The sequence below is a fragment of the Maniola jurtina genome, chromosome 11, assembly GCF_905333055.1.
Source record: "Maniola jurtina chromosome 11, ilManJurt1.1, whole genome shotgun sequence".
NCBI classification, from domain to species: Eukaryota; Metazoa; Arthropoda; class Insecta; order Lepidoptera; family Nymphalidae; genus Maniola; species Maniola jurtina.
The window spans coordinates 1,095,001-1,120,254 of NC_060039.1; the positions used below are offsets into that span (position 1 = coordinate 1,095,001).

General features: G+C 38.3%; 1 protein-coding gene across 1 annotated transcript in view; it reads left to right on the top strand.

Moving 5' to 3' along the window:
- The window catches only part of LOC123869701 (sensory neuron membrane protein 1-like), a 36,229-nt gene extending 11,330 nt beyond the window's left edge, over window positions 1–24,899 (top strand). Inside the window, exons 4-15 of the mRNA XM_045912691.1 lie at window positions 1,807–1,964; window positions 6,347–6,562; window positions 8,309–8,440; window positions 9,289–9,460; window positions 9,954–10,156; window positions 10,443–10,516; window positions 10,905–11,174; window positions 16,019–16,194; window positions 20,353–20,457; window positions 21,854–22,098; window positions 23,778–24,020; window positions 24,635–24,899. Coding sequence (XP_045768647.1) covers window positions 1,807–1,964; window positions 6,347–6,562; window positions 8,309–8,440; window positions 9,289–9,460; window positions 9,954–10,156; window positions 10,443–10,516; window positions 10,905–11,174; window positions 16,019–16,194; window positions 20,353–20,457; window positions 21,854–22,098; window positions 23,778–24,020; window positions 24,635–24,868 — 2,228 coding nt within the window. The 3' untranslated portion in view covers window positions 24,869–24,899. The remainder of the gene's footprint in view (window positions 1–1,806; window positions 1,965–6,346; window positions 6,563–8,308; window positions 8,441–9,288; window positions 9,461–9,953; window positions 10,157–10,442; window positions 10,517–10,904; window positions 11,175–16,018; window positions 16,195–20,352; window positions 20,458–21,853; window positions 22,099–23,777; window positions 24,021–24,634) is intronic.
- Window positions 24,900–25,254: the final 355 nt, after the last annotated feature.

Genomic DNA, 25,254 nt, shown 5'->3' on the forward strand with positions numbered 1-25,254 from the left:
TTCCGCACCATTGTGCAAGAAATGTCAACCAATATGTAAAAAGTTGCAAGTTGATAACGACAGCAGTCAGCACCACCTTGATATGATTTAATAAACTAATAAGTTCGGGAAAACAAATCTTCATTTTTTTTAGGGTTCCGTACCTGAAAAGGAAAAACGGAACCCTTATAAGATCACTCTGTCTGTCTGTCTGTCCGTCCGTCCGTCCGTCCGTCGTATCTGTCAAGAAAACCTATAGGTTACTTCCCGTTGACCTAGAATCATAAAATTTGGCAGGTAGTTGGGTCTTATAGCACAAGTAAAGGAATAAATCTGAAAACCATGAATTTGTGGTTACATCATTAAAAAAAATTAAAATGTGTTTAAATTTTCAAAAGTAAGATAACTATACCAGGTGGGGTATCATAATGTGAAAGGGGCTTCTTTATCTGTACATTGTAAAACAGATTTTTATTTATTTTTATGCATAATAGTTTTTGATTTAAGTACGTCAAAAAAAAAATATCCGAGTACGGAACGCGAGTCCGACTCGCACTTTTTTTGTGATGGGTCTGCAAGTTCACGGTTTTTGATATTTTGTTTTACTTGGTCATTGCTACCTGCCAAATTTCATGGCTCTAAGTTAGCGGGAAGTTTCTTGTAGGTCTTGATTCACTTTTCTTGAGAGACAGACAGACAGACAACGAAGTGATCCTATAAGGATTCCTTTTGAGGTTCGGAACCCTAAAAAGGAACCCGTCATCGTCTGTGTGTCTGTCAAGACCTGTCAAGGGAGTCAATGACGTCTACGATGGTACGGAACGTTACGGAACCCTTCGGGTGCAAGTACGACTCGTACTTGACCGGTTTTTCAATAATATAACTAAGTAGGTGCAATTATGTCATTAATTTATTATTAATTATTTACTGTCATGGGGATTTGGTATTGCCCATAATATAATGGAACTATCACAGATATCTATGGGAACTAAGCAGGCGTCCTGCGTGCAGTTTTATGTGGTTTGGCATTTTGCGATTACTTATTGACCTTGGCTGTTTAACTTTATAATTTCAGACTAGAAGATGCCCGCGGCTTCGCCCGCGTGGATTTCGTTTTTTTAAATCCTGTAGGAACTCTTTGATTTTCCGGGATAAAAAGTAGCCTATGCCCTTCCCCGGGAACTACCCCACGTCTGTACCAAAAATCATTAAAATCGGTTCAGCGGTTGAGCCGTGAAAACGTAGCAGACAGACAGACAGACAGACAGACACACTTTCGCATTTATAATATTAGTATGGATTTATTTCAATACAAACGCAAACGCAGCGGGCAGCATAATAAATCGATTTCTAATAAATAATAAGTAATAAAAATTGGTTATTAGTAGCATCTTAGAGATAATATGTAGATATTTTCAAGATTTAAGTGTCTTTATTCGCAGAAACATTTTTTACAATAAGATGTTATTACATAACTACGATATTATTTTTATTATTAGAAGATACTTAGCTTGTTTCTTGGAGACGTATGTATGAATTACTATCCCAGAATCCTACGGATTTTTTCATCCCGGAAAACCAGTATTCCCGTGTGGACGAAGTTGCAGGTTTTATGAAAATCCCGCGGGAACTCTTTGAATTTCTCCGGAAGGCAAGCTAACTCTATACTATACCCGTAATATTGTAGGTGTGATTTAGGTTTTTACCTAGCTTTCGTCGAAATCGCCGTGAAAAACTAACAGTGACTGTCTGCTAGTTTTTCAGGAAGAAGTATGGAAGTATAAATTGATTAATATAAATACTAAGATGTACATATTTCATCCCCAGGTCCGTACCGTTTCAAGGAACGTCGGAAACACGTGAACGTCACATTCCATCCCTCGAACGGCTCAGTGTCGTATCGCACGCAACGTAGCTGGTACTTCGACGAGACCAGCAATGGCACACTGCAGGACAATATAACTACACTCGATATTATTGTTGCTGTGAGTATAATATGAGCGAAGCGAGCTGCACTCAAACTCCAATCATTTATTCAAGTAGGTACTAGGTACCTACTGTTGTAGGTACTCCTTGTGATGGTCAGAATTAGTAAAATGGTAAGATGAAATAGTGGTGGATTACGTAAATTTAAAACTCAAGCAACGAGGCAAACTCAAACCGGGTATTCAATGTCAAGCTATGTCATTCTATCCCGCGAACGGCTCGGCTTCGTACTACACGCAACGTAGCTTGTACTTCGACGAGACCAGCAATGGCACGCTGTAGGATAATTATAACTACACTCGATATTATTGTTGCTGTGAGTATAATACGAGCGAAGCGAGCAGCAAGTTGTGTTATTCTATCCCGCAAATGCGACGGCTCGGTGTCGTTCCGCACGCAACGTAACTGGTACTTCGACCAGCAACGGCACGCTGCAGGATAATATTACTACACTCGATATTATTGTTAAGTACTGTCAGTATAACACAAGCGAAGTGAGCTGCAAGTTGAGTCGTTCTATCCCGCAGATCCGCTGTCCTCGCGTCCGAATATCTTAAGCACCAATTAGTGCCTCTAGTGCCATTGGTGCGCAAACTCCCTTAACTCCACGAAGCTTTCCGTTGGGGGGTCGTGATCCTGCTAATAGACCGGACCCTCTTCTTCGCGAACGATTTGCTCAAAATCGATTTAGTCGTGATTATTTTTACGCGATGTGATCGCTGGTTTACTGCCACCGCAATACGGACACGTGTATTTTTCGCGCAGCCATCGCATCGCAATCGCGTTATTAAATTAAATGCTTTATGACTGTAGTGCCCATAAATTCGGCCTATATTAAATACTTTGAACTTAAGACTTCAGTTCCGCAATCTTCAACGCGACCGGGCGCGTTCTTTTAAAATTTACATTAAATACTCCTTAGATTTTATATCTTCGTAATAAAGGATGTTATCTATTCTATAATCTACTTAAATTAATGCAAATCGTAAGTTAAAATTCTGTTGCAAGCTGCTCAAAAGGATTGACATTTTTATTTTTTTACCACACGAATACAAAAAGCTGTTGTGAATTATTATGATTTTAGGAGTCATCAATATTCCATCATAATGATTAAGTATTATAAAATATGCGAAAGTGTGTAGGTATAATAATCCCTTTGTGTTTGCATTACACAATTGATCATGATGTAAAAAAAAACCATCCAAGTGCGACTCAGACTCGGGTGCAATGGGTTCCGTACTACAGAAGAAGTAAAACGTATTGAATCACTTTTATTAACGAACCGAAAAACTAACTTTGTTTGTAGAGGTTTATTGGTAATAATAGCGATCCGTCCCGGCTTCGAACGGATAGCTTATTACAATTTTCATAGGGAACTCTAATTTTTTTGTAAATAAAGTATAGCTTAGTTACTCAGGAATAATGTAGCTTTCTACTGGTGAAAATTAAAAAAAAAATTGGTTCAGTAGTTTCAAAGATTACCCCCTGTAAACAAACTTACAAACATTATTCTTTATAATATTAGTATAGATACAAATAAAATAAATACTGACTGACTGACTAACGTAGACATCCGCTAAGAAAGGATTTATATATATAAATTCTTTCTTAGCGGATATTAAATATATAATAAAATAATTATAAAAATAAATATAGGGGTTTGAAATTTTTGTAGCCAACGCGGACGAAGTAGCGAGCATAAGATAGTTATTTATATTTAAGTACTTACATAGGATAAGATTGTATGTGTTAGGAACAGTCATATCCTATGTTAATATATTAAGTACTAGAGGATGCCCGCGGCTTCGCCCGCCTGGATTTCGGTTTTTTAAATCCCGCAGGAACTCTTTGATTTTCCGGGATACAAAGTAGCCTATGTCCTTCCCCGGGATGTAGCCCATGTCTGTACCAAATTTCATCAAAATCGGTTCAGCGGTTGGGCCGTGAAAACGTAGCAGACAGACAGACAGAGAGACAGACAGACAGACAGACACACTTTCGCATTTATAATATTAGTATGGATATCTGTGGTATTAGGGACCTGTTGTCCGTATACATGAAATATAAAATTTAAAAAAAAATACGGACAATGTAATAACACGTGTAAAAGGTACTTTGTAATCTCTTCACTACAGACAAATCCTCATACTAATAAGTACCTAAGGGTCGCTTGTTAGGGAACCGTTAAATCTCGTTATCTGAGCAGAGTTTAGTTAAATCGCTTCCAATCCCTTTGTGGTTGATGGATTAGGAATAAGCTTCGAGTTTTCCATATTTTGGGTTCCGTATCTCAAAAGGAAAAACGGAACCTTTATAGGATCACTTTGTTGTCTGTCTATCTGTGCGTCCGTCCGTCGTGTCTGTCAAGAAATCCTACACTCCGGTATATCTTATAGCACAAATAAAGGAAAAAACTGTGAATTTGTGGTTACACCATACAAAAAAAAATGTTACAATTTTCAAAGTAAGATAACTATACCAAGTGGGGTATCATATTTAAGGGCTATACTTGTACATTGTAAAACAGATTTTTATTTATTTATTTATATACACAATAGTTTTTAATTAATCATGCAAAATGTCGAAAAATACCCGAGTACGGAACTCTCGGTGCGCGAGTCTGACTGGCACTTGGCCGGTTTTTGGATAAATCCCCAACTTCTACTGACCTACGTTAGGCAGGTACTAGTTACATTCATCATCATAATCATCATCTCAACCCACCCGGCCGCCCACTACTGAGGACGATGTCTTCACTCAGAATGAGACTAGGCTAGTCCACCACGCTAGCCAAGCAAAAAACTCACAATCTAGTTTAGATACATTCGGATCCGTAAATACCAAGATTTTTTTTTAAATATTAGCCATGCTAATCATGACTAATACTCCCCCTTCCCCTCCAATTAAGGGTAAAGCTTGTATCAGGACAATAGTGCAACGGGTGGGGTTTGACCCGCTGACCTTTTGGAATTCAGTCCGCTCCTCAACCGTTGAGCCATTGAGGCTGCCTGCGATGTTGCGCGGAAAATCAGTTTTCCCGTTGATTAAATTCCCGTGATAGCAAGTCCGCCTCTTAATATCAATACAAATAATAAAAAGCAAAGCAATTAAATATCACTTGCTTTCGGTGAAGGAAAAAATCGTATGGAAACCTGCATGCCTGAGAGTTCTACTTGTTCTCAAAGATGTGTGAAGTTTGTCGATCCGTAATTCGCCAATTATTATAATTATGATTATGATGATTCGCGTGGTAGACCAAACTATGGCCAAACCCCTTCTCATTCTGAGTGAGCCTCTGGAGACCAGTTCTGTAGTGAGCCGGCAATGGATTGATCGTGATGATGGGATGATGATATAAAGTAAATTAATAAAGGTTTATCTACCCCTATAATATCAACACTTTACAATGAAATATTAAACTTGTAGTTGGATTAAATGATGGCACGGGACGGCGTTGAAGGAGACGTGTTTATTCTGTGCAGGCTTATGATCGACTTCTTATTGGACTAACATTAATTATAATGAAATCTTAAATGCTATAGTTTAAATAATATTTCTTAATCTAACCTAAATAATTTTGTATCACCTTTTGTTCAAATTCAACGCGTAAGCAACCTACATAATATTACAACAAAGTTGTCTACTTACCTGTGAAAGCCTCATCAAAACTAATTCAGCCATTTCGATGACATCAGTTAAAAAGACAGTTAGGTAAAAATGAAGGGTGTTTCGACTTTGATAAAGTTCAAAATCTCAATAATACTGCGAGTAGAAGTACCGTTACAGACCTAGAAAAAGCGGTTAGGTAGGTATATCATTTCAAAATCACAGACACTCACTTCCTGTTGAACTTAAATATAGAAATTAGAAGTTTCTAACCCGTAGATTACCATAATATTGTAATTAATAAGTTTTTATTCAATTTTTGTAATCAAGATTGAGCCAATGATAAAATTAATTGCTCCTTGTAGACTTTTAAAACAAGTCTAGATGTTAGATTTGGAAATTTTGATACTAGAAAGATATCATATTTCTAGTCTCCAATATACTTGCAGTAATTTTGTATTTATATTCCAACTAGATTATGTCCACGGCTTTGCCCGCATGGATTAAGGATTTTAAAATCCTTAATCCTAACGTAGGTAACCTATATCCATTTCTGGGACGTAAGCTATCTAATATCCATATCTGTACCTGATTTCGCCAAAATTGGTTAAACGGATGGGCCGTGACAAGTTAGCAGCCGGACAGACAGACAGATACTTTCGTAATTATTATATTAGTATGGATAGGTATGGATAAGTATATGGTATACCATGGTACGCAACCCTTCATATGCCAGTCCGATTCACACTTGAGGGATTTTTTATTTCTTTTCCAGTCAGCAATCTACAGATCTCGCTATTGGGGTTACTTACAACAGAAGACTTTGTCCATGGCACTGGCGATGTTCGGCCATGGGATGACCATATCCAGGCCAGCTCGGCAGCTGCTGTTCGAGGGTTTCGATGACCCCCTGCTGGATATGGCCAAGAATTTGCCGGCGAGCGCCACTGGCGGCGCACCCCCGGTTGACAGATTTGGACTATTTTATGGGGTAAGTGAAAATATTACAATAAAACTTAAAGCTAGACTTATCTAATTACTATACAAATCATGCCCGCGAATAGTGCCAAGAATACTGGCTGCATTTCCACGCTGGAGAGCCAGACACCTAACTTTTAGCTTAAGTTTAGCTTAGCTTTAACCCTTCGAAGGTAATGTGCGTTTTGACGGCCTCACGGTGCAGTAGTGAGCGCTGTGATCTTATTATTGGGAAGTCCCGGGTTCGATTCCCTCAGGGGTTAAGAATTTAGTAATTTCTAAATTTCTGGTCTGTTCTGACTGATTATTATTTTCCTTTTAAGGTATGGAAGCCTAAACACATTATTATATTGACTAGACCTAGACTGACAAGTCAAAGAGGTCTATAATTTCTAAACCAGTCTAACTCGTGTGTAATCAAATAAAATACTTGTAAATTCCTGTATAATTGCTAGTAATTTGTCAAAACGAGATAATAGATAGGTATCGAGTCCTTGCATATAAATGGAAAATATACTAGGTTGAGGTTGAATCTCATAGACCGGGTCTACAGACAGACAGACAGACGAACGGACAACGGGCTAAAAAATACCGCCACCATTGACAAAATTGCAAAGGGGCAACTTGGGTTTTCGGCCGAGTTTCTTTCATTCGAGATGTCCCAAAGTCGTTTGTTTGAACGAGCGTTTTAAGAGGGCTCTCTCCGTCACTTGTTTCCACTCGTTTTATACAATCGTAGTTCCAATTTCATTTAAATACTAAGCAACCAAAGTCCATGAAATCTTGCAGACATATTCTAGAAACTAATATCTATGTCTGTGGTTTTCCAGATTTCTGTTAAAATATTCGGTTTCAAAGTTACGCGGTCTTAAAAATTTTCATACAAATCTTTGAGCCCCTGTAATTTTAAAACTACATATTTTTAGAAAAATCTAAAACACCACAGACACAGATATTATTTTCTGGAATATGTCTGCAAAATTTCATGGACTTTGGTTGATTAATATTCAAATGAAATTGGAACTACGTTTGTATGAAACGAGTGGAAACGAGTGACGGAGAAGCCCTGTTAAAATTGGCTTTCAAATTAACGATCCTAACGATCGATATAACACAAGTATTGATCTGATGTCTACGACATCGACAGTTGATTGATCCGACCAATTGGCCAAGGTTATATCTTGCGAAACCGATTTGCGTCTCTTTGGAGTGGGCACTTCAGCTAAACGACAATAAACTGTTGGGAATCTAAATCAAAAATCAAAATAATTTATTCAAAGTAGGTACTATTGATACCTTTTGATGGTCAGAATTGTTAGATTTGAAAGATGATATAGTGATGATAAATTAATTAAGTACACTTAAAAGTAAACCTACGAGGGCTCCAAACGCGCCCAAGTCTGAAAAGAGTCCACAAAAAACTCAGCCGGGTATTCTTTTTTGTTATCATCTCCGCTTTACAAAATCACTTATACTTATTAGAACGATCAAGCTAGAATAAGCTAGCAAGCTATTAGAATTCCGAGCTAAAACATCACAATAAATCGTGAAAGAAAACCCAAAGAATGTTTCATCTCTCTCTACATTCTATCTAATTTTCATTGCTGGGGGTCGTGAGTCCCTTTCCATTAATTGCTGTGACATACAGACAGACGGACTGATGGACGAATTGGGCGAAACTATATTACTGTCTATGGGTTCCTTGTGCGGGTACATGTATCTACTGCGGAATCCTAAAAGCTGCATTTTATTTTTCCAGAGGAACAACTCAATGGACACGGAAGGTCTGGTGGAAGTGACGACAGGAGAGCGGAGTGGGACCCTGCCGGGGCAAATCCTGAGGTGGGACCATCACGAGACTCTGCCGTGGTATGAAGGAGAATGTGCCAAGGTATGATTATCATGGTGATCTAATGATTTTCCAGAGGAACAACTCAATGGACACGGAGGGTCTGGTAGAAGTGACGACCGAAGAGCGGAGTGGGACCTTCCCGGGCAAATCCTGAGGTGGGACGGGACCACCACGAGACTCCTTCCTTCCTATATCTTATCCTTCTTGGAACATAAGGTCCATAGGTTTCCTGGACATGCTGATAAAAAGGATGTCTTCAAATAATTCAGTGGATGATAGCGAGAGTCATGCGCAGAGTATCCATACGCGATCAAAATATGAAATGGGCATTTCTGATTTGGTCGTATCTTATCTTAGTTATTATATCTTAATGTGTATCACCACTGAAGGTAAATAACAATAAAAACACACAGACAGATGTTTTATCGCTTTTTTTTATGTGGAGGAGGAAAATTCTCATGGATACCTTCTGGACTCCACTGCAGGTGTTTCGCAGTGACCTACGGACTAAAAACCTCCTCCATTCTTCGATGTCTCCGCTCGCGGCTTCCCAATATTGCACGAAGCGTTGCGTCAGGAAGGCAGCTGTGTTTTAGGGTGCGGTTCTTAGGATGACCGTCTAAGCAAAGGCAAAGTGCACTCTATAGATTTCAACCTTAGTCTCTCCCATTCATCATCTTTTTGCGTTTTTATGATGTGTTTGACGTACTTTTCCCATTCGTTCTCATTCTTTAGCATTCTCTGAGTATCAGGTTATTCTGAGTATCAGGTTGTCGTTTGTATCGATGATTACAAGCGATGCAACCAGGCAATTTTAGGAATTGGAAAAATGTGGATGACGCGTTTGATGGATGGAGGATCTAAAGAGGTGTAATTTCTGGTTACAGATAACAGGCAGCGGGGGCGAGTTCATGCCCCACAACCTCACTGAAGATGAACCGCTCACCATCTTCATGCCGGACCTGTGCCGCACGGTGCACATGGAGTACGAGGACAGTGGGCACATCGGTGGCCTGCCCTACAACAAGTACGCCATGACGGAGATCAGCTTCGACAACTGTAAGATATTCTTCTTGTTCCACTATTGGATATTATTGATGGTGTGTGTCATGTATAGTTACTTTTATGACCAATTTGTGAGTTTCACTTTGTTCTTCTTTGATGGTCGATGGTAGATCGATCATTATGACAATTTTTTCAATAGGAAATATAAGAAATCTGTCGGCCCCGGACAAAAATTTATGCATTAAGTATTAGTGACAATGAATAGGTAATTGATAACTATGTTAGTACGTAAACACTAAAAGGGAGGGTCCTTTGCATGAGTTTCCATCAGAAAACCAAAAATCTTATCAGCGATCATGGGCAGAACTCTGTTGCTTCTTCCACGGACTCTGGATAGTAGCGAAGCTGGTTTTTTTTACGCCAGATAGCGTTTATCTGCCCGTGGCTTGGTAAACCTATGAATCATGATAACTCTTAACTCTACTACCACTACGTAAAATTAAAGACTAGTGACTGTTGACTGAACTCAGGTTTTTCGTAATTCCAGCGTCGAGATCGCCGCTGAACTCGTGTTTCTGCAACGGCGAGTGCGGCTGGAGCGGGCTGATGAACGTGTCAGCGTGCCGCTTCGGCAGCCCGTCCTTCCTGTCACTGCCACACTTCCTGCACGGCGACCCGGCGCTGCTCGATAGTGTCCGTGGCCTCGAACCCAACCCCGACCTTCACTCCTTCTACTTCGCTGTGGAGCCGGTGAGTTTAACTATGGATGTTGGTAACCTTTCTTTCTGCATGGTGAATCAACAGCGTGTGTGGCCTCGATCCCAACCCCAACCTTCGCCATGGTGAATGTAAGTCTAGCTAAAGATGTTGACCTAACACTGTGCGACATCATGCGTGGTCTGGATCGCTATGGCCATCATGCACTAGATGCATAATGGGGATTTTCATAAAGTTGTACATGCTTATTATGCTCGCAGATATAAATAATTTTCACTAGATGACTGGCAAAATTAACATGTTTTTTTCAATATTCCAGCGGCTAGGCGTCCCCCTCGACGTGGCGGGAAGATTCCAGTTCAACGTGTTTATTGAACCTAATCCTTATATTGCGTAAGTGACTCTTCCTTTTTCTTGTATTGGATTGCCGTTGAGGTCTTGCGGCATATATCAAGGACGTAGTATCAAGTATGGCCATTTAAGTAGATTCCCGTTGACGACAACTACGCGGACGGTTTAGGTACCGTAAAGACAAAACGGACATTAGACATATTTGTTAAGATTCTGTGGTTCGAGGGACTGACCCCGGATATGCATCGCTTTTCTGTTAAATGAGTGTTGTGGGTTTTGAGCACTCTCCATAATGTTCTCAAAGATGCGTGAAGTCGGTCAATCTGCAATTGACCAGCATGGTGGATTAAAGCTTAAGCACTCCTTCAGGATTACAGTAGTGGGTTGAGATGATGATGACAAAACATATATCTAAAACAAATTGTTTCAGTCTCTACGAAAAGGTGCCGAAAATGATGTTCCCAATATTCTGGGTGGAGCAGCGAGTGACGGTCGACGAGGCTGTTCTCTCGGAGCTGCGCACCGTGCGCGCCATCTTGGACTGGGGCGGCATGGTGTGCGCGTGCGCAGCCATCCTGTTCGCGAGCATCGTCACCGCGGCCACGTGCTGCGCCAAGAAATCTCACTACACCAAGCCTCACGACATGATCATGTCGGAGAAGCCCAAGGATGAAGCCGAGATCAAATTGAACTCTATGTAAAAAAATTCGTGATATCACGCTCTGTTCTCTACTAATTATAAGCGTCCATGTTTCAACGCTATACGTGAGTGCGGGAAGAAAACGTGATTAAAGACTTTCGTCTTCAGATATTGAGGACTTGACTCGATTTTCCAAAAGCTACCCCAATTAGCCAAATTGGGATGGTGACTATGTCAAAAATAAATCTATTTACAGGAACTGTTATAATAGAGGGTTTTCCGAAATTCGTAAAATCCACGTCCACTGTTAGTTTTAAGTTTGCTAACCATTTTAAATTATCGATTTAATTAAAAAAGTACGTCAGATTACGTCAAACGTTTTTGACCTCACACCAGTGTATTTCAAACAAGCTTCCTTTATTAAGTAAGCGTTTGACGTTTGATAAGAAGTCGCTAATTTGACTAATAGTCATCATCCTCATTCTTCTGTTGGCTTTCTCGTCGAAACTGCTTCTATGTAAAAGGTACCTAAGTATAATGTTGCTAATTGGTTGTACCCAATCTCTAAACTAAAATTTCAAAGCTAAACATTATGTTCCTTTCAAAATGTTTAAGGTTCCCATCTTTTATTGAGGTGTTTAACTTTTTAAAGTGCCATAGATTAAAACTCTTACTTATTACATGGTAGGTATGGTAAAAAGTTTTTTTTTGATTTTTTTTTTTGTAATATTACTCGATTAAGTACCTATATCTATCTACTGTTTAGGTTATTGTGGATAATTAAGTAGGTAGGTAAGTATGTATTTTGTGATTAATTTAATGAGCTTTATTTAAATTTTAGGTTACCACCAATTTATTTTAGACTTTGTTTTGAAAATGGAATTAAGTAGGTAGTGATTTTATGTAATGTTTAGTCAAGTATTTACAATCATATTTTATCAAATACCTACCCTATTTCTTAATCAAATTAATTATCATTTTTATACTTGAATTTAGATATATCTAGTTAGTTGTTTAGTGGTTAAAATATTTTTATGACTGAAAATTTCTGTTCCACTGTAATTAAATTTTAACGGTTTTACCACATTGTTTTCTGGTGCGATCGTAATAAGTCTATTTAGCTACAGGGAAATTGCATTCCAAAACGACAATTCAAAATGACAATTATGTTTAAAATGCTGTGGACTAAGAGCCAGCGCGTGCCAGACCTTCGTTATTTTATAAAAGCTGAAAGTTTTTGCGTATTTGTCCCCCAACACAGGGAGGAACGATTAGTGACTATGAAGTTTGGATCATGGTGGCTTTGGGAGATAACAGGTAATAAAGTTGTAAAAAATCTAACGTCAAAGTTTAAAGTCTAATTTTTTTATGTTTTTTCCGAAAACCTAGAATAGAAATCACGTCACGTCGTAACAACCCCCTGCCAGACGCCCTTAAAGTTTAAAAGTTTAAGGGCGTTTAAGTGGTTCGAAGAAAACATAAAAAAATAGATTTTATACTTTGATGTAGCTAAGTTTTTTTTTTCAGCTTTTATAAAATAACGCAGGTCTGGTACGTGTTGGCTCTCCCTCTATTATATTTTTTTTATAGAAGCTAGCTTGAACATTGTGTTAATTGAATAATTGTTTTAGACTCAATATTTTATATTTTTTACTATAATTATTATATAAAAGTGTTTTTTTTTCTTAAAGCAAAAGTAATTATAATCACCTACTTGTTAGTTAAACAGATGAAATACCTAATATCAAAATTATTCAAACGCCTGTCAGATTTACTTAGCAAATTCTAAGGAATGATGTTTTACTTACGATCTCTATGAAGGCGTTATTTCTCCAGAGCTTTACGTAAGGTTCCACACAAAAACAAAATTCAAAAATTCTTTTTTTTTTTTTTTTTTTTTTTTTTTTTTTTTTTTTTTTTAATTGAAAATATTACAATAAAACTTAAAGCTAGCAAATTAAAATTCTTATGGCATTTCGGCCTATGTATTATTTCATGATTGAAAGTAACACAGTTTTCGTAAAAAATAATATTTAATTACGAAACTACATCCTATAAATAGGTAAGTAAAAATGAATATTTGCTTGGCTTTTTGTTGCCTTTGTGTTCGCGCATCGTTCATTCAATTGAGTTGAAACTTTGTACAATTTTTGTTGCGAATTGCGGGATGATATGTGATACAGTATCATCGACATAAAAAAAAAGTGGCGGACGGGTTGTATTAGACAACAAGTTACAACGCATGCCGGGCATTAGCTAGTATAATATGAGTGTACATAAAAAGTATATATTATATGACTTATAATATGACCCTAGGAATAAGTAGGTAAAATCCCTTACCTAATATTATGTTCTTATTTTATGGAAGCTGTAGTAACTCAGTGATACAGAATAACTACTATAGCTATATTATTATAATAATGTGGATGGATGTATTTAGTAGTAAATAAAATAAATGTAACGCTTTGATATTATTACATAGTTGTATGTATTTTTATAAAGAAAACAATAATATGACAAATGGAAAAGTGTACTCTGCTAATTGCTGCGATGACTATTAAATATTTTGTAAATTGAAATTTGTTTTTTTTTCTGCCTTACAAATTATCACGAAAGTAATTAGTAGTACTCAATCATATCGTTCCGGATTGATCATTCAAATAACCATCCAGGTAGATACTGTTTATTGGGCCTACGTTCATGATACTTACCCCAAACAATAATATGTCTGCCCAAACATCAGACCTTGACCACACACCGACATTCCATACAAGCGAAATAATTACCTATTACTACTACTGAACACCGGCCTGTCCGCGCACGGCATCCCTCACTGGGTGGACAGATAAAATCAACCAAGTTACAGATAGCCGCTGGTGCAAGACCCTGTGTGTGAAAATTTAAAAGATACCTATACATCCAGCAGAGGTCTTTATCTATACTAATATTATAAAAAGGAAACCTTTGTATTTTTGTAGGTTTGTATTGAATAGGCTCAAAAACTACTGGACCGATTTCAAAATTTCTTTTACCATTACTTAGAGGGATTCTTCCGAATCCGTATAGGCTATATTTTATCCCGGAAAATAGAAAAAATAAATGTCCACCCGTGCGAAGCCGGGGCGGGTCGCTAGTCGGTTGATAAAGACGACGATTCAAATCGGTTCATACTTTTGACCCCTACAATGATTAGTACTACAGACAAATACTGTCAGAACAAAGCGGTCAATCTTATAGCAGCATCTTTTCTTTTGCGCGTAGGGGTAATTTTTATTATAAATTCATTAAAGGCACACGTTTGACCACAATCACTTCAGATGGAAAGTGATGATGCAGCCTAAGATTGGACGCGTTTACCTAGAAAACTTTAAAGATACTCGGATTGTGATCGGTAGGAAACAGATCGCGGACAAACCTTAGCCATGCGTGTGAGGAATAATGACGCAAAACGTTTCGTACGTGTAGATGGAATGTCGTCGACATATAAGAAACTAGCCTGACGTCTTGCACTTCGATGGTAAAAGGTAAAGAGGGGACAAGATCCTAAAGTTCCTGAGCACACTCTCTGAAATATATCCTAACTCCGATAGAAACCGGGTTTTTACGGTGGTGATCGAGACTGAAGTTTCGCCAGTAAAGGAGAGTCTTCGTCTATGAGTCTCAAAACTAGACCGCTAACCTCATAAAGTCTACATGTTCTGACCCATATAATATCGGTCAGGGTGCTCCATTCATTGAGTTACATTTCCGACCAATTCCCTTCGCGTCGTCATTCTTGAATGTCGACGGTAGTAGGTACGATACAATCATTCGATCGGATCGTGAAGATGCATCTAATACTAGTTTGTAATATTACATAGGTACAACTTGTACATTCACTGCAGTACCTACCTATGGTTTTTTTAAAAATCTACACTAATCGATCGAGCGTCTACTTGGATTTTGTGTTTGTCTGTCAGTCAGAGCCATATAATATTGGATACAACCAAACCAATTTGAATGTGCGTGGAAAACGGCGGGTGGTCGAAGTCATCGATTTGGTGAAGGCGAAGTTGCTTTCGATGGCGTAATAATGGTGCGGTCATAAAAAGGACGGACTCTTCAGAACACGTTGTATACAGGCAGTAGACGAGAAGAGCTGTCTGTCAGTATTCTACAGGATATACTTTGGAAAGGGTGCTAAGGAACATAATATTACTATTCGCCCTAGTTCCCCGCTCGCAATTTTTAGAACCATGAGGCATTTCTAAAGTCTGCAGTCTGCACTGACTGTGGGACATAGTCGAAATTTCACTGACTCGTACGAAGTGATTTCCTTCCCCTGCTAGAATATGGAATGTTCAGTTTTTTCCACAAGCTATACCTAATATTGCAACCTTCAAAATACGAGTGAATGGGAACCTTCTATTCTCGCAAGCTCTACCTTAGGCTGCAGCATCTCCTATTGCTTGGTGTAACTACCGCAGTCAAGTGCAAGCCTATTGCTATTGTAATAATTAAAAAGAAAGAGAGCTTACATCTCTACTGTGCTATGTTGCAACGAGCTGGTTAGTTTGGGAGTTTCCACAAGTCGAAATCTCACCGTCAGATTAAAGACCATTCCTTGCAAAAAAAAACCTGCCAAGATAAATCAAAAACTATTAACATAAAAATAAATAAAAATCTGTTTTAGGATGTACACTGTACAGGTAAAGCCCTTTCATTTCAGGTCAACAGGAAACTGTACCCTATAGGATTCTTGACAGACACGACGGACAGATGGACAGACAGACAGACAACGAAGTGATCCTATAAGGGTTTCGTTTTTTCTTTTGAGGTACGGAACCATAAAAACTAAGTAGACATATCCGTAGAACGCGAGTAGTATAGTATAAGATAAGACCCGATACCCCCAGTCCTTGAAGTGTCACCAATTTGCTTATTCGCGACAATCAGACGGCAATTGAAGCGATTGGAAGATTGTCCAATCTCAGGTATCCTGAGCATTGTTTGTGCCGACCCTGGCGCGCGACGCACCACACCGCGCCGCACCACACCACAGGAAACATGCTCGCGGTGCTACTTGCTTTTGCTGTTTCAGGTAAATCATCATTATTTACGTAATATTAAGCATTAAAATAGTTCTATACTAACGATAATTTTTTTTTTGATATCCCGTGGAAACTCTTTAGTTTTCCGGGATAAAAAGTAGTCTATGTCAGGCTCTAGGTCTTTATTCTAGGTATATTAGCAACTTCGTCCGCGTGGATTGTTTTTGAAATCCCGTGGAATCTCTTTGATTTTCCGGGATGAAAATATAGCCTATGTTGCTCTCCAGGTCTTTAACTATCCTATATACATGCAAAAAATCACGTCGATCCGTTGGTCCGTTAACGAACAAACACACTTTCGCATAATGTACTTATTAGGTATGGGTTGGGATGAGTATTGATATCCAATCCATACTTACTAAAAATCCATAAATAATCATAAATGCGACTGTGTTGGTTGGTCCATTGGTCTGTCTGCTCGATTTTCACGGCTTATTTGTATAACCAGAAATAAGTAATTACAAGTTTGACCGAATTTAACGAAAGGTACAAAGATAGCTTGCATCCCGGGAAAGGACATACTGCATATTTATTATATATGCAAGTGCCCACAGGATTTTTAAAAACCCATCCCATTAGCGGATTGTGAGCTCTTCTCAGACTTGGGCGCGTTTGGAACCCTCGTAGCTTTAGTTTTAAGTTACGTAATTAATTATCACCACTATATCGTACAAATTTAACAATTTCGACCATCAAAAGGAGTACAATTGTGCCTACTTTGAATAAATTATTTTGACTTTTGACTCCTTGATTGACTCTTGACTTTTTGATTTTGTACTTCGTACAGAGATAGAGCCTTGCATCCCGAATATTGACATAGTGTGCTTATTATCCCGGAAAATCAAAGAGTTCCCACTCATAAATTAGGAGTCTAATCATAAGAAGTCCGTAACTACCTACATACGTAGATATTTAGAGTTAGTTTATGCTATGAGTAAAATGTTTAAATATTAGTTTAGCATTAATACAAACATATGGGTAACCAAAACACGAAATCTGCCAGTTTTCTTTAGTGAGTCATTTTAGTTTCCGGATGACTTCACTTCTAAAACATATTTGCAGTATTTCGCGGTTTGATTGCGATGTTAAGAGTAAAGGCCTGGGCAGACTGACCGCTAGTCCAAGCAGTAGTAAGCTATATAATGGCCTATTGTATAATGTATTTAGTTATATAGAATCTCGTGCCATTCTGTGAGTTCTTTACAACAGTATTCAATAATTTCATATAGAGTGAAAGTAGCTTGGAATCCCTCATTAAAATATATATCCTTATTTCTCTTTCCTGATCCATCATCAGACCCTGATCACTGTCTATATATAACCTATTAATTGAGACTATTCCAATAAGCCCAAACTCCTTTGTTGTAAATTGCTGAGGAGTTAGGGAAGTACCCTGGAGATTTCAGAGCCTATAGCATCAGGTCAAGGTTACCATATTTTTGGAATACCATTGAAGTAACAGCATACTGGAATCTATCAGACCAGTGGAAGATGCTCACATCCCTTCATCAACTAGGAAAAAGAACTGATGATTTTCATACGGCTGAACAGATTTTCTTGGACTATAGATAAGAATACTCGATCAAGTCACCTTTCAGACAAAAAAAAAATTAAAATCGTTTCATTTGTTTAGGAGCTACGATGCCACAGGCAGATACATAGATACACACGTCACACTTATAACACTCTGTTTTTGGGTCGGGGGTTAAAAATAATAAGTATGCAGAAGCAGAGATAATTTTCTTGTAATTTATTTAAATTATCTCTGACAGAAGCGCGTAAGAAGGGTAACCTTAAAAAAAATGTTTTCTAAGAAACTGTTTAATCGGGATGTAGGTACAAGAACTTTAATTAACTAAAACTCAGAATTCTAGACCAAAAGGAAGACCTGGTCTAGATCTTTCATCTTAAATAGAAGTTCAGAGTTATTTTCAGACGAAATATGAAACTTTGAAATGTGGTTAGAAATTAAAACATGAAAATGGGTCGCGTACCTACGTACGGACGTTTTAATTGGAAAAATAATTTTACTGCTCTCATTAGAATAATTAGGATAGGTAAATATAAATAAACCTAGCAGATGTTTCGATGATCTTTTTGGATCAGCCGCAGTGGCAGTTTTATTAGCGAGAAGTACCTATACTTAAACTTACTAATACCTTACTAATAGTTTAAAAATCTATCTAGGAATCGAATTCAGGTACTCACCTGAATTCGATTCCTAGATAGATTTTTAAACTTGTCCATATCCATCATCATCTTCATTAACCCATCGCTGGCTCACTACTGAGCACGGGTCAGAACGAGAAGGGTTTTAGGCATGGTCCACCACACTGGCCTAGTGTGGATTAGCAGACTTCATAATATACCTTTGAGAACATTTTATGGAGAACTCTCAGGCATGCAAATGTAATGCAAGTGATTGGTACCTAACTCCGAAAACCCGGTCAAGTGCGAGTCAGACTCGCGCACCGAGGGTTTTGTTTCTACAGAAGAACGGTAAAAACGGTAAGAATCATTTTTGCTAACGAACCGCAAAATTAACTTTGTTTGTAGAGGTTTATTGTTAATACCAAAAAAATTATGATAGAAAGCTTTAATGTTATTTTTTCTGTAAGATAGACATAAACTTCTGATGACAGTAATTTTATAAAGTAACGAAGACCTTGCACGCGCTGGCTCTTAGTCCATGAGCGCACTGAATGATTCATATTTCCATGAAAACTACCAATCCGTGTATTTCAGCAAGAAGTATATATTATGCAACTAACGCCATCTAGTTTACTACAAAGAGTTAGGTAACCTACAGTGTTGCCATTTTCGAACGCACCTCCCGAATTTACAGAAATAATATTAAACTTGATAACAAACTAATGTTTCTAAAAAAATACATAAAATGCTTCATTTTTTAATTTTTAGTGTACCTAGTGCTACGTAGCATACATTATTAGAAACATGATTTCTGAATTCTCATGTTTTTTGGCAGTACATAATTCATAAAAATACTTTTTTACTACAACTTAGCAAGATTTGGGATTTTTCCTATATCTAAAATAAACAATTTTTTGTGATGATTAAACAGAGGATCTTCCAAAATACTTAAAATCCACGTCCACTGTTAGTTTTAAGTTAAAAACTATAAAAGTACGTGTAATGTTTATGACTTCATCTTTCGGTGTAATAAGAATTATTATTTAAAGTATACCCATTATTCGTATATTATAGTTATTATTCGTATCTCCTACATCCATTGTTTAGACATATTAAAAGTAGGTACTTAGGTAGTTATTACGAGTAGCAAAATTCGAGGGAATTTTGGAATATATATTACATTATATTTGGGAAAGTGGTTTTCATCACCTGGTAACCCTGATTTCTGATGTCACTTGTCAGTGATTGCTCAAAGATAGACACAAGTGACCTTCAAACGAAGAACAAAGCTAGTACTTAATTCAATAACATGTTTAAAATTACAAGTTTCTGACGCCATTCCGCAATAAAAAATATAACTTTACGTAAGTGTTTTAATAATGTTCAGTACAAGTTACACGTAAAACTATCGAGAGAAATAGGTCTAAAAATACACAAACAGCTGATTTAACACAACCGGCCGTCGAACCCCAAAATGACAGATGCCAAATAGATTGATGGATTTTACGTAAATGTTGCCAGTTTTAATATTTAAAAAACTACTAAAACTAATAAATAATAATATAGTATCTTCTTATGTACTTCTTCTCTATAATAAAACTAAGTATTATGTTCTACATCGCAACGTCACAGTTAACTTTGATAACGTAAGATAGTGAGTGCAGTATGATATAATTATATTATTCATATTTCACAAAAGCCCAATCACCCATTTATAAACATCATCAGGTAGTTATGAAGATTCCTGATTGAAGAATTGGGTCTAATGGTCCTTCGAACCGGATAAATGGCTCAACCGATTTTAGCGAGATTCTAATAGATTTTGCAAGGCTTGTTTTTATTCTGAAAGACCCTAACTTGTGCCTTAGCAATTAGACCTAAGAAGGTACCGTACGTAAGCAGTCGCGAGCAATTACTGCTTACTAGGTACCTACTAGAAAATAACAGCAAAATAAAACTACTTAATTCAAATAGCTTTATTACTTTTTTCCTTACAGCACCTCTGGTGTACACGGCCGATGAAGAAATAATGAAGAATCTATCCCTCTTAACATGGGCGCACGCAGTCAACAACAAGACATACTTGGAAGCAGCTTTAGCAAGTGAGCTCGTAATAAAACTCCTTTTCAGTAAAAAAAAATATGTACTTACTTATTACTTCTTTGACTGCTCTCAAATTGCATCAGCCAACATAATCGGTCGGGCTACAGAAATGAGGTATCCCCTTTAGAAATCATTATCAAAATATTGGATCTACAGACTAGATCGAAAGGGTTGTATCCTTATGTATAAAAAAAGATGGTTCCACACGCTGCGCGTGGAAAAGAAGAAGCAATAAACTTTAAGCAGATCTTCTGTATTCATACAGAAATACTTCTACAGTTTATCTTAGTTACTTCATACAGTTGTAGACAAGTAGATATAGTAAACTAACATAACGTAAGTATAGGTATATGAACAGTTTTACGAGAAAACAAATTAAACGAATTAACAGCTAGTAGACAGTCGGATTCCTAACCAGTTTAACGACTGCGTTCTTGGAACTGCCAGTTAATTACAATTATACTGCTAACCGACACTTTCGTGTTTAAATTGCTCGTAATCTACGTTAATTTAAATTCACTAAAACCTATTCGTGGTCGGTTTGAAAATACCACTTCAATTGGTTAGAATGAACACTCAGCTCCTGAAAATAAACCAGTTTGATTGACTAATAGATCCGTTGAGTAACTGGCACTTTGGTAACTATTTATGATTTTTAAGGGTCAATACCTCAAAAGGAAAAACGGAACCCTTACAGGACCACTTTGTTGTGTGTCTGTCTGTCCGTCCGTCCGTTCGTCGTATCTGTCAAGAAGACCTATAGGGTACTTCCCGTTGACCTAGAATCATAAAATTTGGCAGGTAGGTAGGTCTTATAGCACAAGTAAAGGAATAAATCCGAAAACCGTAAATTTGCGATTAGGTACATCATAAAAAAAATGTGTTTGGATTTGCAGGTAAGAGAGCCATACCAAGTAGGGTATCATATGAAAGAATTGCACGTGTATATTCTAAAACAGATTTTCATTTACTCTTATGCATAATGGTTTTTGATTTATCGTGCAAAATGTCGGAAAAAATACCCAAGTATGGAACCCTCAGTGCGCGAGTCTGAATCGCACTTGGCTGGTTTGTTTTATTCAATGACAAAGTTTTTTCAATTTCGGGGACGCACATGTAACTTTTCGGAGCTAGGTATGTGCGTTTTAAGCAATTGAATATCAATTACAAAATATTTTGAACCTTATAATGTTTTGAAAGATATGAGATGAAGGAAAACATCGATAGGGGTTCTATTTAACATTCTCAAAGATGTGCGGATTCGCCAATCAGCAACTTGACCAGCGTGGTGGGAATGGTGACATGGCCTAAACCTTCTCACTATACTGCGACGGCGTTGATACCTATTCCTATTTTAAAGAGTATTTCTGTACAGTATTGTGTTTCATTCTTTAGGCGAAGTCTCCATGCTAGAAGCAGACGTCGTCCTGGGCCACGTGACGGGTAAAGATGGCCCTCCCATCCCGATCATGGCGCACCCTCCGGCCACAACCTCCGACCTCACCCTCGCGGACTTCCTCACGGCTGTGGTTCAGTATAACAACTTGAACGCGAAGCAGAAGGGAGTGAAACTGGACTTTAAGAGCATCGAGGCCTTTGAGAAGTCCCAAGAGATTATAGCTCGGTTCAGCAAACCTGAGGTAAGTAGGTACCCTCATGATAAAAGTATATGCAATAATTTTACCTGTTCTGGGCACTTATTTTTGGTAATGGCAACATTATTTTATCATGAAGTTCGCCATTTATTTGCAACATTTTGCCACCGTCTAGTAACTGTATGGTCTAACCGCGAAAATCAAATTTATTTTGGTTTTTCACAATTTATTAATACGACAAAGTAGGCTTATGGTATTCTAATTCCGACAATGGCAGTATCATCTTCACAGGATTACATAAAAATCTTTACTTGAAAGTGGGTCAAAGTAATGAGTTTGACATGAGTTACTCACAAATTAGTCGATACTATAACTAATTTCTTATACTGGACCCTTTCAAGTCAAAAATTTTATATAAACCTGTGAGGATGATACTGCCATTGGTGCAATTAAAATGCTATAAGCCTACTTTGTCGTATTAGTTTACAAATTGCGAAAAACCAAATTAAATTCGAATTTCGCGGGCAGACCCGTGTCATGCACCGATTTAATTTTGCCGAATCTGTTTCTACCATGTTAACCCCATAACCCATATTTGTTTACAGTTTAACATCAATTTAGGGAGCCCTGTATAACCATAAACATCTAAACTAGCAAGTAATTCATGTGTCATCGCATAAATAAGCCTGTTAAGCTCTAATTGCTTCGAACACATTTAGGCAATTAAAATCAGCTTACCATTAAAGTTGACATGACATTGAGGAAGTGTTGCAAGGAAAAATGGACCTAATCGCTTTTATTATAAGTTCAGTACAAGAGCTAGACTCTTCCGTATTAGTTAACAGAGAAAATCCAACCTTATCCCATGATTTTAGAGTTTAATTTTGATTGACGATATGGGATATAAATAAATCGTGATGCAGCGTGTGAATTATGAATTTATACGTCTCCGTCTCGTCCCGTCTCCCTTCATGCTGTCAATAAAAATGAGACCCAATTTTTATGATTCGTCATTGGTCATAGTCTATTTAGCTTTTTTCTCAGTTGAGATAATAATATAATTATTATGTTTGGACAGGATTTTATGACAACTCTTTGATTTTTCCTGAATTATCCTATCTCTGAGTTTCATTAAAATTAGCATGAACAAAAACAGACTAAGCATCAGCAACAACCGATAGCCGTCCATTGCTGGACAAGGTCTCTTGTAGGGAATTTCACACGAAACGGTTATGCGCCGCCTGAATCCAGCAGCTCCGTGCAAGTTGCAACTCGCCTGATGTCAGCCGTCCGTCTAGTGGGGGGGTCTTCCAACGCTGCGTTTTCCGGTGCGAGGTCGCCATTCAGCACCTTGGGACCTTTTCTATCGGTTTTTCAAACTATGGGTTTTTTGGTGGGAGGCTTAGGCCGTGGCTAGTTACCACCTTACAGGCAAAACCGTGCCGCCAAGCGAGTTGGCGTTCCGGGGCGATACCGTGTATAAACCAAAGGGCTTAATAAAAACTGCCATACCCCTTCCAGGTTACCCCACTTCCATCTTAGACTACATCATCACTTACTACTAGGTGAGATTGCAGTCAAGGGTTAACTTGTATAAGAATTTTTATAAAAGGTACCTTGCGCATTGCCACTTCAGCTTCTCCACCCGCTGAGCTGTGTCGGTTACTCAAACGCCAACAACGAATAAATAAGTTGTATATTATTTTCTTTCTTTTTTCTTTCAGGTAACCTTCCCACTGTGGCTGAACGCGGACATCCTCCCCGGACCGATAAAGGCGAGCACCAAGCCCGTGGACCCGGACAAGTTCCTTGAACTGGCATCCAAACACCCCCGTGCGGTGCTGTCTCTAGGCTGGACCACGGAGCTGTCCCGGAACAATACCGAAGGGGAATACAACAGAGATCAAATTGGTGCTATGCTGCGCTTGCTGAACGACCATCGAATCAACCAGACTGTCACTTTTCCTGTAAGCATCACTATTTTTGGTTCTACTCCTATTAGAATAGAACAGAAATATTTTTATTCAAAGTTCGGAGCCTCTCCTACTGACATAAAGCATTCGTCCGGCCGTGTGGGCTCTTCTCAGATCTGGGCGCGCTTGGAACCCTCGTAAGGTAACTTTAGTTTTAAGTTTGCGTAATTAATTATTATCACCACTATATCATCTTAAGAATCTAACAATTTCGACCATCAATAGGAGTACCTACTTTGAATAAATGATTTGACTTTGAGTTTGAGTTTGCATGCGAACTGTGGAACCAACTGCCTTCGGCGGTGTTCCCACTAGATTAAAACATAGGGTTATCTAAGGGGTGGTATTCCTGAAAGGCGATTCCACGCATTGGCGGTTCCTCTGGTGCTGCAAATGTTATGGGCGGCGGTAATCACTTAACATCAGGTTTGCTCGTATGCTCGCTTTTTTTTAAACCAGCAAGAATTTCAAGGGTTGCTCTTTTCAAAGATTCGATTTATAATAAGTAATATTATGCCCATGTATAAAATTCCAATCCCGCGAATTGCTGTAGCGAGTAGCAAGTTAAATTCATGTATCAAATTCAAAACTCATTTTATTCTATTCAGGTTCGCGCAGGTCTCGCATCCAACAGCCAGCCGGTTGTCTTGGACCTTCTCCGAGAGTCCAAAGCCATGAACTCGTCGATGACCGTGTGGGCCAGTGAGGGAGACCCCATCGAGGTGGAGCGGCTGCGCGCCCTCATCCTCACCGTCGGGCTGGAGAGGACCTACCTGGACGTGCCGGCCGATGTCGCCACCAGCCTCAAGCTGCCCACCCCTGGGCTTAACGCTAAACAATAAATATGCCTATTATATTTATTTAATGTTTAAATAGCTGTTTTATTGTCATCTCCCTTGCATGTTCCATGTTCCAAGATCCATGCGAAAGTGTGACTGTCTGTCTGTTTGTCTGTCTAGCTTTTCACTGCCCTTCCGTAACTGATTTTTACAAAAGATAGAGAAATAGATTGTATCCCGGAGATTATATAATTTTATTTCGGAAAAATCATAGTCTCCACGGGATTTTTACACAACTTTTTGTATTTTAAATCCACTAGGATGAAGCCTCATATAATCAACTCATCGCTGACTCACTACTGAGCCCAGATCTCCTCTCAGAATGAGAAGAGTTTAGGCTATAGTCCACAACGCTGGCCCGATGGGAATTGGCGAACTTCACACAACTT